A 17166-nucleotide genomic window follows, 5' to 3' on the forward strand; every position below is an offset into this window, starting at 1 on the left:
CCCTTTTGCTTAAAGTAACCTGGGTGCCTATGTTTCTTGTGTTGCAGGTGGGCAGTGAAGCAGGCGTAGGCTTCAACGTGAACATGGCCTTTACAGGAGGACTTGAACCTCCCATGGGTGACGTGGAGTACCTGGCTGCTTTTAGGTAAGGCCCTGATATCACATGCTACTTTAGAGAAATATTCTCTCTAATTTTGGTGGTCCAACTGTAGATGTAGATACATTGTGGTGCTAAAATATTACCAATCAACTACTGGTCCGATGACAAGTTAGCCTCTTGCTTCAACGGCCAATATTTCGAGGAAATATCGAGGCAAAGGCTTCGTCTTCAATGCGGTGTTCCTTTTGTTGCAGTATGATTAGCAAATGTAGACGTAGTCTGGGTTGAGAGCTGACGTTGACAGCTCTCTATACATCTCTGCAAATGAGTGAAAATAAACCAATAAAAGAGAGCAAAGCACTCCGAAATGGGCACTTGTGTTTTGTACCTTATATTTTTAAACTGTTTACCTCCATGCAACCAAAGCCTGCAAAAACATGATTTGTCAAAACTGCTTGGACTACAAATGGTAACCACTTCAAAAATAATATAAAAAGCAAAAACAAATAGCAAATGTGTTCCGAAAAGTGCCCTTCTGTTTTGCACATCAGGTTCTTTCTACACCAACTGCTTACCATGCAAATAAAGCCCGCTCAAACATGATTGGTCAATTCTTATCGATCTACAAATCAAAACTGCTCCCCATTTACAAATGTTGTCCAGTTCCGTACAAATTCTGCATTCTAATTTGTGTATAGGTATTATGCTAAAGGTGTTGATGGAGTGCTCTGTAGTGCACAGTTTGACAAACGATCCATTGGGGGCTGTTGAGTATTAAGGGAGCTGCTCCTAATGCCAGGCCTGATTTCTATTAGGTCCACTTTCTAGAGCTATTTATAACCTCACACATACAACATACGCACACCCAGCTCGAAAGGCATGGACTCACCACAGACATGTTCATGTCTCATCACCATCTCTGGTTCCGGTAAGGAGCAGGTCTGGATTGGTTCCAGCGCTCTTTGAAGATGAACCCATGTTCTGGCCCCGTGCCAAACCCTTCAAACCGACAGGCGCCGCTGTCTTCTCACAGCCCTCGGCACGCAAACCCCCGGAAGCACACCTCTCTCTGTTAATGCACCCCAGACCCCTGTGTGCCCTCACTTTTTATTGTTTCTTTCCCCTTCATCCTCCTCTTTCCACACATGTGTACATAATGCACTGATGACAACCACCGAATATACATATATCATACAGACATTATTTATAAGCCATCACTGAAGCTGTTGCAGTTTCCTTAGAATTCCCAATACAATTCAGTATTTACATTCATTTGAAAAAAGCGCATGGCCTGTGTGCTAATGGTATTTTTTACCTGAGATGTCTAGCTTTGACACGCATGACATCTAGGATTTTATTTTAATATTTGGCTAAAATATATAAATCAAACAATTAGTGGAAAATGAAAACACTCACTTTTATTCTGATAGACAATATGATATTCTGCTACAATTCTTCACAAATGTTGTGAATGGCAACGGTTGCAGAATAACTCTCCACAGCTTTCTGTGCTTTCTCTGCATCTCCGGGGCCACAGAGGCTGCTGTAAAGGGCCACACTTTAGGTTAAATTGAAATAAACATTTACTTTGCTAACTATGCTTTATTTATTAACAATCTATTCTGTCCTTTTTTTTGTTTAATAACAATAGTAACTGCTCGATTATAACGGGCATGTCGGTTTGTTCTTCATTTGTAGATAGATGTGCAGTTTATACGTGTTCATTACTAACCTGTATAAGCTTGTTGATAACAATTTATTTATTATTGCTCTTAAAGTTTTGAACTCTAGCCATTTAGTTAAAATGCAATAAGTATTCAGATTGTTAGTTCCCATATCGAGCAAACAAAAGGAAAAACAGGTTCCTGCAATTATACTCAAACTAAATTATTCCTAAATAACCACTTTTTTAAAATACCACTTTTTGTAATTGAGGCTTTAAACACTTAAGTGTCGAGCCCCAGATTAGATAACGCTGATGACATCTTCAGGGTTATTATTTTTCAAACTTTGGAAAGCCAGAGAAGGGATATTGTAAAACCTTTTTCACTGGCTGCGTTTTACTCCTTGTGATGATGACTTTGAATGTCATGTTTAAAATTGGAGTGCCCCTTTTTAAGTCTTGCAAACACATTATGTTGGAGATGTTTCATCTGTATTTGAGCTGATGTATTCTTATTAAGGTATGCAGTGCACTTCAGTGAAACCAGCCCACTTTGTTAACATCAAATTCAAAACCCTTTTTCACACAGTAGTTTTAGTATGTTTGGTCATGGCTGCATGCATGTGGAGAGGCTTTAACTGTGTTTGTATGTTTTGTTTATGTAATTGTAGGCTATTAAATGAAAATGATGGAAGCAGTCCAAAGATATCAAGTAAAAGAGAACTCCAGTTTTGGGTGTGTTTCACCTCGGACCATGGCGCCATTAATCCCCCGAGGCTGTAGAAGTATAGGACAATTCATAGGCCCCAGAGGACAGCAGCAAACCTGTCTCACAGCTCATATATCTACCACACACACACACATGTAAAGCACAAGCTCATGAAAATGCAGAGAATCCTGGTTTTCATGAATTAATTAACACAGATGCACAAATAATCCCACATGCAGCTTTCACATCGACGCATTTACAACAACATGTGGAACAACACCTGATGCACACAGCCTCTCTCTCTCTTTGAATGTCATTGTTTATCTGTGTGTTGCCGCCCTCTTCTTCCTCCCTCCCAGTTTGTGGGACGGGATGCGTCCCTCGCAGCAAGCACCTTCCCATTCCTCCACTGGCCTGTGCCACGTTGCATTTGCAGGGGATCAATTCAGAGCCTCCAGAAACAGAGAGAAAAAAGATAAGAAAATTGGCCCTAATGAAAACCAGAAGCGCCGTCTCTCTCTCTCTCTCTTCTCTCTCTCCTCTCTCTCTCTCTCTCTCTCTCTCTCCTCTCTCTCTCTCTCTCTCGTCTCTTCTCCTCTCTCTCTCTTCTCTCTCTCTCTCCTCATCCTCCTCCCCTCACTCCCTACTTTGCCATGAACTTGGAAAGACGAGAGAGGAGGAGAATTAAACTTAATTCAAACCAGCTCTCCGCAGAGCCAGATGACAGGGCTTTGAAGTGTAAGTGTGCGTGTGTGAGTTTTTCGCTCTCTTATTCTCTCTCTCCTCTACGGCTCTCCTCAACTTTTATTTTTTTTATGAACGGAGAGGAAAGCCTTGAAGTTTGCAGATTAACCTTTTGTTGACTGGTTTGATGTTTAAAGAACATAGTGTAGAAAAAGGGTTCTCCTAACCCTTTAGTGCTTGGGTGAGGTTTTTTTTTCTCCAAAAACTTGCTTTTATGCCTTTGCACAACAGAAACTCAACACAAGATGTGATTACACTTTGTTTAAGGGGCCCTATTATGCTTTTTGTTTTTTTTCCCTGTTCTTTAGTTTGTTATATAGGTTTAGTGCATATCAATGGTTTGCAAAGGCTTAAATCACTGTGTCCTTTCCGCCCGCCTGACACGCCTCCATATTACTCGTGCTTCTTTTGGCTAGCACTCCAAAACATTTTACATGATATGCTAAAAGGCGGGGCATCTCTTAGTGTTTGACCAATCACAACAGAGCCGGCCAGCTGACCAATCAGAGCAGACTGGGCTCTGGTGTCAGACAGAGGATGAAAAGAGGTGATGAAGTACAGGCAGTATGAAAACAATAAAGAGCTATTTGAACATTAAAGCATGTAAACATGTCACAGTAGAGACACAACATACAAATAAGAAGCTGAAAATGAGCATTATAAGGCACATTTAACTTCTTGAAGTGATAACACATGAGTTAGTTAGAATATTAAATAAATAATTGATTGTATTGTATATATTAACATACAACCCTAAAGAAATTAATACTTATCTTACATCTGTTTAGAAATATGAAATGCTTATCTGCAGCTTGCGGTCCACCACCAATGCCACATTTCAGCCCTTTGCTCCCCATGTTAGAAACCTGGAGAGCATTGGATATGAAGGCATAATCAAGATGTGGAAAAAAAGATAATTAGGGACTAGAGTAATCACACAAAGATGATAGTCTTTAAAAAGGAAGTTTTCCTTGGCTCAAAATGTTACCACCATGCCAAGACCTACTGCAGCAATAACCGGTGTGAGCACATTTGTGTGTACTTGAAATCCTGTTGGATGAAAATTGCCAAAAGCTAAATGCGCCCATCAGGATCAGAAAAGCAGTAATTTTGAAAAGAAAAAATTGAAAAAAAAAGGCACTTACTGGGTTATAGCCTTGTGAATGTAATAGACTAATGAATACAGTCCAATTTTAGGAAGGCTTGATCGGCAAAGGGAGATTGTATAACATTAACTAATGCATCACATTACTCTTTTTTGTTCAGTTTATTGACAATATTCCGCTCACCTACCATTACAAACACACTTTGGCAGATACTGTTATGCCTTTTTGGTGTTTTCCCTTTCCCGTAGAGTGGTATATAGGTTGTGTGCATGTACATAGTCTGAAAAGGCTATAAAAAAAAGGGAGTTTCTTTCCCAGACACTATCCTCCTTCCTGAGATGCCTCCATTGGACTCCTTTGTTTATCTCCGTAACATATTGACATCACTATGAAACACTTGCGCTCCTATTGGCTAGCACTGCAACATATTGTACGTGATAGACTAAGGGGCGGAAGATAGCAGTTGACCAATCACAACTGAGCTGGCCAGCTAACCAATCAGAGCAGACTGGGCTCTGGTTTCAGACAGAGGGTGAAAAGAGGTGCTGCAGCAAAAGGCAGTATGAAAAAAAGAGCTTTTTGAACATTAAAGCATTGAAACATGTCACAATAGAGGCACAAAATACTAATATGAACATGAACAACAATACACAAGTAAACATGCATATTTTAAATTCTTTCAGGTCACAAGCCCACATATACATTTCATTAAACCTTAGATGTTTCAGAATACACTCAGTTACAATGCAATAGCTGTCCTATAAGGTTATCAATAAACAAATCCCCAACTACAATCAAATGCTTTCCCGTGTTATCCAAGGCTCTAGAACTAGGACAAGAAAGGTTCCTATGTCAAGTCGAGTGGTATAACAGACATTTTAATGAAATGTTTTCTAGTTTTAGAAAGAAATATTATTGCAATGGGCCAAGCAGCAGCAAATATAGGATTAGTTGATTTCCAGAACAGCAACAGTGCCTTTTTGGTGGTTAGAATTACTTTTTATGTCTATGCACTTGACACATATTTAGTTTCGATGAAACTCATCCTAATTATTGTCTGTCATTACAGTCTAAATATAATTTTAAAGTAATTTGGCAGATGCTTTAAAGTCTAAGAAGATGACCCTGATGATGTCATGCTTGGGAAGCTGAAAATTGTAGGACCCAAGTGTTTTTCGGGCCCTGCTTTAAGGATTTTGACGATTTTAAACTGCTTCATGACTGCGACTCCTCAGCTGACACTGACACATGCACCTGTTGCTAAGTAAACCAAACAATACTAAACAAAAGTTTACAATCTATTGTTTCCAAAGTAATTCCACTCACGGAAAGATCTAGGTGTGAGAGCCAGCATTGGTTTAGATTGCAACCTCTTCACTCACGATGCCCCGTAGCTTTGCTCACTCGTAAACTCTCCCTTCCCTTAATTAACAGAGAGGCTTTTTCATCTCCACATACATACCCTCTGATTCACACACTTAGTCTTCACTAAAACCACTAGTTTCCCTTCCTGCCAGCCTGCTAATTGATTACTGTGGGTTTTTATTTTCTTAAATGTTAGGATGTTATTCCAAGGGATGGGGCTATAACTGATGACACCAGCAGGATTCCTCATCGCGGCCAAAGTTGTCTCTGTTTGTGTTCAAGTTTAAAGAGGGGGGTTAGGGGAGGACCTCAGTAAAGTATCCTTGGCGGTCAAGGTTTCCCCAATGCGCCGTGTGTCAGCCCACATGCATGCCTGTGGCCAACTCCCTTTAGTGTTGGGTCTTTTATGGACCAAATGTTAGTGGCCAAGGATGTGTGTGAATGTAAGTTATTGAGTAAGGGAGAAAGAGGAGGGAAACCTTCAACACATGTGATAAAATCTGAAACTAGAGCTAAAAAGTCTGATCGTTAATTTCACTTAATTTTGTAGACTCCCTTTTAAAGCTCTTGAACTGATGGAATAACAAATCATGTTAATGTATAATTTTAAATCTTTCATCCACTCATTCATGAACTTACTAAATCTGAATTATTCCATGTTTTCATTTAAATTCCTCCCCCTAGGTTTCTATTTTATTTTATATTTCCATATACTGTAGTTTTAACTCTATTACTCAACTTTGTTTTTCCTCCTTCCTATTCCTTCATCTTCTTACATGATGTTTTTCTCTGAAATATTGCCAGATGCATGCTAACATAGAGTGACGCACGCACACAGTGTATCCTTTTCTGTCTGTGACTACCAACAAGCTCCTAATACTACCTCCCGCTTCTCCCTCAGACAGCTGTGTGTACGCATGGGTGTTGTGTTGTGGCGGGGGGTGTGGTCTGTGCAGTTGAGGGTTATAATTTGGTGGTAGAAAAGGGCTGGAAAAAACGGTGGCCTCCGGAGTTCAGGGCACGCTGCTTGCCCACAGCCGGCAAACCATCACCATGTTCCTGAGGTTGGCAAAGTACAGAGGACCTACGACGGAACCCTGTGGTACTCCGTCACTCGCCGACCTCAGCAAAACACTGCTCGCCCAAATATCCTAGACCCCCGGAAAATAATGTGTAGGCTCTGAGCAAATCAGAGCAAACCACTGGTTTTGCAATTTGGGAAGTCTATAACTATTTATGAACTACGTACTCATTATCAGTCATTTTATATTTTTCTTAAAGAAATACATATATTTCCTTTTCTAGAATTGGATTAATTGATGTAATGATTTTCATTTTTTTTTTTTTTTAAAGTGAAACTATGAAAGTTCTATCAAGCTAGTCTAATTGCATGTGATGTTATCTAATCTTGTGTAGAACACCAATATCATATGATGGTTGTTTTTTCCAACAGGGTCATAAACCAGACTTTATTTTCGAACCACAATTTACAGTGAATCACAACACAGTCATACTGTTCAGTGGATGTATATGTATGACAAATTGCATACAAGCACTCCCTCCCTACCAGCTGTGTGTTATAGGAAGGTTATACACAAATGGCACTCTTTGACCACACCTATCCAGGATCAGAATGATTGTGCACACTTAACATACACACACATGCAATTAAATCCATCCTTCAATTTCTCCTCTTTACTTAAATATTGTGTACTATATTGTTTCCTAAAACTTACGAAAGACTGTTGTCATTATAACATATATAGTAATAACATATAGAGTAAAATATATGTTTAAGGGTAAATTGATATGTCTTGACATTTATTTTAAAGGTAATTTCACTTACTGTAGTGATGCTAAAAGAGGCAAGGGCCATAGACATTGCCCTCTTCACTTCTTGTACCCCTTGATTTTCTCTGTATGTTCAGCTCTGACTGACAGGTTGTTAAACTTGCACCATTTTTTATCTTGAAATGTTGGCTCTATAGCAGGGGTGCCCAACCAGTCGATCACGATCGACCGGTCGATCGCGGGGAGATTCCCAGTCGATCGCGAGATGTGTCTAAAAATAGAACAACAATATTCAGTTTTATCGTTAACGTCCTATAACATAATCTTCCTGTGCCAGAATAATGCACTTGAACGCATCAAAGCTTTGTGATTGGCCAGCGTGACCCCTGTGTCGGGGCGTGGCTGGTGGGCAGTGCACTAGTTCGCTGACATTGTCCGTGTCAACAGGAGTGACAGTCCGCACACACACAAGACCGCAATTATGGCAGAAGCAAGAAAGCCCAAAATATATAATTTTCACTTCGAGTGGGAGGATGATTATTTGTGTATCTATTCCAATTCAAAGTCCATCTGTCTCATCTGCAATGCGAGCGTGGCTTTATCGAAGAAGGGTAATTTAGGAGCGGCATTTCAAAACAGTGCACAAACGCTACGAGACGGAATTCCCTCCTAATTCTGCCCTACGCTCCCAAAAGGGGAGGGGCCTGAAAGCACAGCTAAATGCACAGCAGTCCATTTTCACCAGGCCCAACAACAAGAGCAAGGCTGCTACCATAGCATCTTATCGTGTCAGTCACGTTCTTGCAAAACACATGAAGTCTTTCAAAGACGGCGAAGTTGTGTAAGAAGCATTCCTGGAGGCTGCCGACGGGCTTTTGGGGGACAGTAAAAATAACAGTAGCATTTCAACAGGTTTTTGATATAATAAAAACTCAAGTTAGATACCGTTATTAATCTGCTGTAAGTTTTAGTTTGTTTGAACTTATTCATTATAATTATTGTACAAAATGGTATAAGAATGCAAACTTAAATTGATTATAGTCTATTATCAATTCAGGTTAAGAAACTAGTGTTGCTTGCATCCTATTTTAAAGGCATTTCTTTTTATACTTTACTAAAATGCAACAAAAAAAGGGTTTGATTCTATTAATTTTGTCTTTTTTATTGCACTTTGGCAGCAGATTCCTGTGTAGCTTCAGATCTGAGTTGTCTTATTAGTAAGCCTAACTAATTAACTGCTAACTAACTAACTGCTACTTTTGTAGCAACACTATTTTTATATAATGGCAAAGAAAGAGTTCAGAGTCTTTTCTTTTTTCTTGTGTCATATGTGGCAGCACTGTTCAATGTTTCTTGAAAACATCACCCACTGTAGTATGTGATGTGTGAATAAACTCCAACTCTGTATCAACAACACTGTTGTGTAACTTCAGTTAAATACTTGTACGTGTGTAGATTAGAAAAAGGTATGATAAAGCATCTGCAGTATTTTATGAAGTATTAATCGTACAAAGGTCAGTTTTATACAAGTAGAAGTGTGTATTTACCTGGTAGTAATGGCTACGCCTCTCTATTTGGACTGGTAGATCTAGGCAGACTGGCAACTTTAAAAGTAGCTCTCGGTTCAAAAAAGGTTGGGCACCCCTGCTCTATAGGCTTTGTTGTTTTGATAACTCTTGTGAGCGAGTTTGGGAACTGTTTTTTTCTATCTTGGAAAATGCATTTAATGTATTCTGAAGCAGTTACTTCTACTTTTTTCCAATACAATTGTCATATATGCAGCTTAACAACTTCCATTAAGTTTTTTATTAAAAAAAAAAAGAGTGCAGTTAAAATTCCAAGCTAAACACATTTTTGATCAAATCATGTTTGGCTACATGTAGCCCAGTTAATTTGTCATTCAGCCAGCCTATTAAACTTGCAGCTGCAACAATATCTGTTAATGAAATGCAGCAAGACTTTTTAATAGTCTTGATTTAGAAGGATGTGACTATCAGCAATCTTCCTTAAAGAAGATGTGTTATCCCTCACCTGTTGTGCGTTATACAGGTTTTTGTGCATGTAAATAATCTGGAATAACTAAAACCCAGAGTTCCCTCCAGAGGGAGTTTCTCTCCAACACCATGTTTCACCCACGCTTCTATTGTCTAGTTCTCCAACACATTGTACGTGATAGGCTAATGAGCCGGACTTCACTAATTGGTTGACCAATCACAACAGAGCCAGCCAGCTAACCAAACAGAGCAAACTGGGCTCTTGTTTCAGACAGTGGGTGAAAAGAGGTGCTGCAGCACAGGAAGTATGACAAAAATAAAGACCTTTTTGAACATTAAAGCGTTTAATTATTTCAGAGTAGAGGCACAAAATGCTAATCTGTACCTGAATTGTCATAATAGGGCCCCGTTTTACGTTTGATTTTCAAGACCCGCACCCCTCCTGCGACGTGTAATACCGAACCCGCCACCCGCACATATTGCCAATTAGTTCCGCAAACCGACCCGACCCGTCGGCACAAGATCCGCAAACCGACCCGAACCCGCATATCCTACGAGCAGTGAAAACATGCAATTAACACACACAGTTGCGTATTTGGCTCAAAAAGCGTGGGATGTTGGTTATTTTCCTCCATCTAGGATGACACCAAAAGCCTCCCAGACGTTGGATTTTGCTCTTGAGGAAGAGTTGGTATTCTCCGCTAGAGAGCTTCACCTCAGCCATTTAGAATGTGGCGCGCTCAGCAGCAGATTGATGCGGTGCAGAGGTAATGCGCGGTCCCGCGGGGGAGAGGTCTGAGGAATCTTTAAACATCCATCCATCCATCTTCTCCCGCTTATCCGTGGTCGGGTCGCGGGGGTAGCAGTTCCAGCAGAGAGCCCCAAACTTTCTTTTCCCTGGCCACATCAACCAGCTCTGACTGGGGGATCCCAAGGCGCTCCCAGGCCAGCGAAGAGATATAATCCCTCCACCTGGTCCTAGGTCTACCCCTTGGTCTCTTCCCAGCTGGACGTGCCTGGAATACCTCCCTAGGGAGGCGCCTAGGTGGCATCCTAACTAGGTGCCCGAACCACCTCAACTGGCTCCTTTCGACGCGAAGGAGGAGCGGCTCAACTCCGAGTCCCTCCCGGATGACCGAACTTCTCACCTTATCCCTAAGGGAGACACCAGCCACCCTGCGGAGAAAACCCATCTAGGCCGCTTGTATCTTTAAACATTAAATTACATTATCATTGTTTAAATATATTTATTATGCAACACCCGCGACCCGACCCGCATCTTCTTTGTTTTACTCGGGGGTACCCGACCTGATGCAGGACTCTGATCACCGCATCATCCGCTTGTGCGCATCAAAGACGCAAACTAGGGATCGACCGATATGGCTTTTTCAAGACCGATACCGATTATTAGTAATCAAGGAGACCGATAACCGATATTTGGAACCGATATACATTTGCAGTCAAATCAGAAAATCTTGGTGTCAAAATGTAGAATAACACAAACTCCAACACAACTCAACACAACTTCTTTGAAATGCATTTAAGCATATATTATGTTTAATGAACTTTTAAACATCTTACAACTGGTTTCCTCTCTGTGCCCTTTTCTTTAGTGCAGTCATCTGCAATGAGTTAGAGAGAGACAAGAAGTGGGGCTGCAGGCTGACATGCTTAACTAACAATAATGCTTAATTTATTATATCTGTCTATCTAGCATAAAATCCCAATAAACTGCTAGCAACTGCAAAACACTAGTGCTAGCTAATGTTTTGCAAACTATTAAAAGTGAGGCTATTACAGTAGACCTAACGTTAGTCTATTAGCCTCACTTCTAATATTTTGCTAAACATTTGCTAGATACATGTTGGCTAGCTAATGAGCTTCACATATCAACCTGAAAAACTGCAAGGCTCCACTCGCAGCCCCCCCCCCCCACAGTTACTCCGCTGCGAGACGCTTCACGCACCCCCAACTCTGACTGACTTCCCGCGTCCCTGTGTAACTGGGAAACTGATAGAATTGGATCATAAGATCGTGGTGTTTTTGCAACTTCAGCATAGGGGATTGGGATGTTTATTGAACTTTGGTTTAACACATGTATGGCTCTGCCGCTCAGCGCTGCTGCTTGCTTCAGTCTGTGTCTGCGTTCTTTCGCACCTGCCTGTAATCTGAGAAGGTCCCGCCTCTCTGGCTGTCTCCCGCCCGGAAAATCTTCAGTAATAGCCTATCAGATAGCGCTGTGGGCGGGACATTGCTCGTGTACACAGAGTGGTGACTGCAGCCAGAGAAACCAATAGAGTCTGGCTGCAGACCGCAGCAAGGAGGCGGATCGTATAGGGGCGGATCGTATAGGGGCGTTTCCTAAAGGGTTATGAACCCCGCCCCCACGTATTTCTTAAAGGTATATGACGCTCTCTGTTTCTCATTTATTTTAATGCTTTGAATGAATCATAAACGAACTTTGAAAAATAATAATTATAATTCATTTGCATAAAGAATGATGAGTATACAACCCACAGAGAAGACAAATTCATCAATTGTAGGCATATCATTTTTCACTGTTTGTGCAGTGGTAGTAATTATTATTCAAATCAATCAACTACGTTTTATGGAAGATATTGCTGTATATCATTTAACAACATGAGTAGAGGTTTCTGTACACCTAAAATACTGAAGTTTAAGTTACTGTCCTGATGTGTATCATTCATTTGTTCATGTTGTGTCTGGTGGTAAGATTAATAAAAAAATAAAAAATATATACAGTACATACAAAGAGGAAAGTCTTTATTAAACAAACATTTTATTCTTGGAAGGTGCCTCCAGCATCATAGAAACAGTCAATGCTGCAGAATCCTGCCAGCTCATCTTTTCTGATGATGCCATAACTAATGTTACATAATTATAGAAGACACATCCGAAGTGTTATTTTTACATATTGATTAGCAGCCGACATTTACTGAAAGGATGCGTCCGTCTCTCGTCTGGTTCATTACAACTAGTAGTTACAAACTGTTACAGTTACAACCTTAATCAGTACCGCACATCTTATTACTCAATTCAACCAACCAAGCTAGCCATGTTGTCTATCCGAATCCATACCATATTATTTGATTAAGTTACAGTATGTAGGGCAGGCCTACTTATATTTCCAAGATAATACAACAGTACACTAGCATCATGCTAAGTGCTGGTTAGCATCACAGCATATACGCTAACCTTAGGTCAATTAGATGATCAGCTTTGGTAACACAAATCAGTATTGTTACCGAGCCTGATAATCTATTAACCTATCTAAGCTTAACGTTATTACAACAGTAGAGTAGGCCTGGTTGCAAACGGGACTATAGGCCAACGTGTTTATAGCATCATGCTAAGTTAGCATTTAATACCACAAACATTTTTACCACATACAACTATTATTTACTTTATTAACGCTTAACGAGGTTGGACAGTCGATGTTGTACTTTGATAACGAGACAATTGTGTGTTAAGAAAAATGACATTACAATAAATATAAACATGCATCTCTGGAAAATACTATTACCGCTGTTTCAACTTGTTGTTTGGCAATCGTGAAAGAACGAATGACTTATTCTGCGAGGATTTATAAAAGCAGCTGGAATCCCTTAAATTGCATTACTGTCACCGACAGTATGTATTTCTGCTGAGTGTCATTATTCTATTGGATACAAAAAGTTAGGAAACGCCCCTATACGATCCGCCCCTATACGATCCGCCTCCTTGCTGCGGTCTGCAGCCAGACCCATCTCAGAGAAACAGCCGCATCAGAGCCAAAGTTTTATCGGCAATTTGATAAAAAAAAGGCCGATACCGATAATCGGTCAAATGCGGAATATCGGCCCCGGAATATCGTCCCCGATATATCGGTCGACCCCTAACGCAAACTCATCGTACCCACTAAAGTAGAGGTGAGTGTAATAAGGAGGCAAAGTTGACGTTCAGTGTGTTGCCGGGAGCATATAAGGATTTATCCACGATGTTGAAAATGTTAATGTTAATGTTGAAAAAGGTTTAAAAAAGTTATTGTTTAATGTTTTAAGGAGGTGACGCTACTCAGCCAATCAAATCGGTGCTGTCAGTGATAGATTCAAACACACACACAGAGACGAGACAAGAAGAGAGAAACAGTCGGAGTAATTTCAAATGGCGTGCTCATTGCATTATAGCAACAACAACAATAGGCGCTTTCACACTGCGGTACTTTTCCCACAAAGGTTCATGTGAACTTAGTTCATGAGAACTCTTTAGTTCTCATGAACTAAGTACAGATCGCGTTCACACTGGAAAAAGTCCCTGGGGGTGGATTAGGCAAATGAAGCCGCTGACGTCACTTGTTCTTCTTCTGCTTTGGGTTTACTGGCAGGTCGCAAACCACTTCACGGCGTATACTGCCGCCCAAAGTCCCCGGCCGGAAGTCCCCGGAGTTAGGGACTGGCTTCAGTAGAAGCTGCTGGGACTCCCAGCAGCTTCTACTGAAGCCCTCCGAGTAAATCGCCAGAACGCCGACACCTACTCATCTCCACCACTCCCATGTTTTATTTTGTGTTGCCTTAAGTTAGTCTCTCTGCGTTTCTGCGCTGGGTTAATGCTAATGCTAATAATGCTAATGCGAGGATAATAAAATGGCGGCTTCACAAAACTTTTTGGGAGTTTTACGGGGCGTGGTTTGCAATCCTTCCAGCCAATCAGAAATGTAGCTCTTTTCTCACAAAAGAGCCGTTCGAAAGTGGGGGTACAAAGGTTCACATGAACTAATTTTAGTACCGGCTCTTTTTGGTGTGAACGCGATAAAAGAGTTCACATGAACCTTTGTGGGAAAAGTACCGCAGTGTGAAAGCGCCCTAATAATAATAAAAATAGCAATAATAATTGGGAGGGGGGGGGGGGCGCGGCTGTTCTTATGTTCTCTGAGGGGAGGCTCACCTTCCCACACTTTGAAAACCCCTGGCTTATACGAACTCTCTTATACGATATATTATTTTGTTGACATTGTTTTTCTCTAGGACGGTGGTTATGCCGATTGCCAACGAGTTTGCCCCAGACGTGGTTCTGGTATCTTCAGGCTTTGATGCGGTCGACGGACACGCTCCACCCCTGGGAGGATACAAACTCACAGCCAAATGTAAGTGCTCACCACAGTTACCCTGTTAATCATTCTCTGTTTACTAAGCCATACATACACATTTGCTAAAATAACTTGCACACAAATGTTAATGCATGAGTCTCACACATGTCGTTAATATCACTTTGCCTGTGCAATTTAACAGACAGATGCACAAACACAAGCCCCTGTGTTTATTTGTTCCTTCTGACTTGCAGATTGAGACCTTGGCATGCAAGCAAAGAGCTTGTCTAAAATCTCAAATAAGAGCAGGGGTCTTGGTAGTTAAGGGGGTGATATGGGTGGTTAGAGAGGATTGCAGGAAAAGGGGATATGGGGAGAATTTAGGGGAGAAAAAAGTATGTCCCAATGCATATATCAAAGCTCCCCTCCTCCTGAAAGAAAAAAGATCAAAGACTGCGACCAAGCCTAAATGCAAAGCCGCGTTTATTAAAATTAAACCTGGCTCATATTATAGTTTGTGTTTTGGCCCCAAGTAAATCCATGGTTCACTCTCTTCCTCTCTCTGATGCAGTCACTCCTTTTCTCAAGCCTCCTATTTCTCTTTTTTTCTTTGATCAATATCCAAAAAGGAAGTTAGAGCTTGAACAGCAGTATTCATTCTCCCTCCCTTTCTTTCCTTGCCCTCTATTTGCTGTCATTTCCTGTGCATCCAGGCTTCGGCTACCTGACCAGGCAGCTGATGGCTCTGGCAGGCGGTCGCTTGGTGCTTGCCCTGGAGGGGGGTCACGACCTCACAGCCATATGTGATGCCTCCGAAGCCTGCGTCTCTGCCCTGCTTGGCAATGAGGTAAGATGAAAGCCGAGAGGAGGAGAGATAGATTTCTATCAAAATAACCCAAAGCAAGGCACTAAGACTCAACAAATACATACATATGAGATCAAATATGGACTGAAGTTTATGATGTGAATACTCCAAACATAAAAATGTAGTGCCTGGTTAATCCCTGCTGCGTAAAAAGGCATATTACTTTTGTAATGTGGGTGGTTTCCCTGAAACTGTAAATTATTTAGATTTACAATTACTGCTATAAGATATGCAAGGAAATGTTGTGGTTTTAAAAGTCAGTTCAAATGAATGAATCAATAAGCAATATTAACAGCCACATCAGTGTAGTTTTATGTTTGATTGCTTTGAAGTGTACATGCAGGGCTTCAAGCAGATGAAGAGCATCTGGTTTATTTGTCTTGTCAGCGTGAAATGTTTAGGTCACTCAACTTGCTTCTGATTTTTATTTCCGGCTACATTTCCAGAAGCAAGTCATTGAGTGAGCATACAATTCTAATTAAAATGTTTCACATTCATTCTTACGCTAGAACTGAATGAACAAGATGGCAACGAAAATGTCTTTAACCGCCAAACACATTAAGGGTTCAGGATAAGGATTTGATGGACTTGTTACCTAGATATCTCAGAAAACAGTACTCTTTTACATGGGCCAAAACCATCTCTTCCACTCAGAGAGGAAGTCAGCGCAACACACACACACACACACACACACACACGCTACACAAAGACAGACACACGCACAAACACGTCAGAGGCAAAGGATTTCCAGGCAGAAGGTTAATTGTGTCGGTTGGGCCATGGAACAGAACAAACAACGGCGCTCTGTGATTCATGGCGCTAAACAGAATAGCATCTCCTCAAAGACGCCTACTCTTTTCTTCCAGCTAATGAAGAGGCTGGAGTGCTTTTTTGGACAGGCTGCTCAGACTCTTTTTCTCCCTCCATTATCATGGGTCCAAGATATCTCAGTGCTTATATTTTCAGCACTACTGAATTGTGGTACCGTATGAAGATGATGAAGCTTAAGGGCATGGGCAATAGAGTTTGTGAGAATGATTTGTGCATACTTGTGTCTCCAAAGTCCACTCGTAATCTGTTGCTATTTTGACCACAAACCATTTGATCTCTTAACACTAAAACTGGACAAAAAAATGCACTTTTATTTTGTGGCGTATTTTGTGAGAAAGCTGTTTTGTACCTCGCCTTGCTTTTTCTAACCTTGCCAAGCTATTTTTCTTGAGTGTGTCTGAAACTGTGGTGGGATAGATGCTGTGGCTTGAGGGCTTGGAACTCTATGCATCCTCAGTGAGTTTGCTGTGATTACACGTTTTGTCTTTAAAAAGTCATCACATGTCGCTAGGGTCTATCAAATTCATTTAAATGCTAAAGGTGGATGCGAAATTCCCAGATATGATCAGCGACCATTTCTTTTAATTACACCTTAGAGCACACATGTCAAACTCAAGGCCCAAATCCGGCCCGCGGTAGATTTAATTTTGGCCCGCAGGATCATTTCTAATTACTATTAGATCTGGCCCGCCGGTATATTGCACGCACACCTTCACTCAATCCTGAGGGTTTCCTCAGCTCAGAGCCTGACCCCAAACATTGATGAACCTGCACCCAAGATGAGATGCCAAGTATCTGGCTTGAACTAGCGTCACAGAGCAGCACACTGAGTTTACATGGATGTTTCCTTCTGTACTTTTTCTCTCACGACAACAGGGCATGTTTGGTTTTTCTTTGAGGGAAATATTTTTG

At 41.0% G+C, this 17166-nt stretch overlaps 1 protein-coding gene across 1 annotated transcript in view; it reads left to right on the forward strand.

Annotated features, from left to right (window-relative positions):
• hdac4 (histone deacetylase 4) overlaps nt 1–17166 on the forward strand; it is a 200068-nt gene that overhangs the window by 169077 nt on the left and 13825 nt on the right. Inside the window, exons 24-26 of the mRNA XM_034208775.1 lie at nt 48–145; nt 14497–14615; nt 15272–15405. Coding sequence (XP_034064666.1) covers nt 48–145; nt 14497–14615; nt 15272–15405 — 351 coding nt within the window. The remainder of the gene's footprint in view (nt 1–47; nt 146–14496; nt 14616–15271; nt 15406–17166) is intronic.

Source organism: Gymnodraco acuticeps, unplaced genomic scaffold, assembly GCF_902827175.1.
Source record: "Gymnodraco acuticeps unplaced genomic scaffold, fGymAcu1.1, whole genome shotgun sequence".
Lineage (NCBI taxonomy): Eukaryota > Metazoa > Chordata > Actinopteri > Perciformes > Bathydraconidae > Gymnodraco > Gymnodraco acuticeps.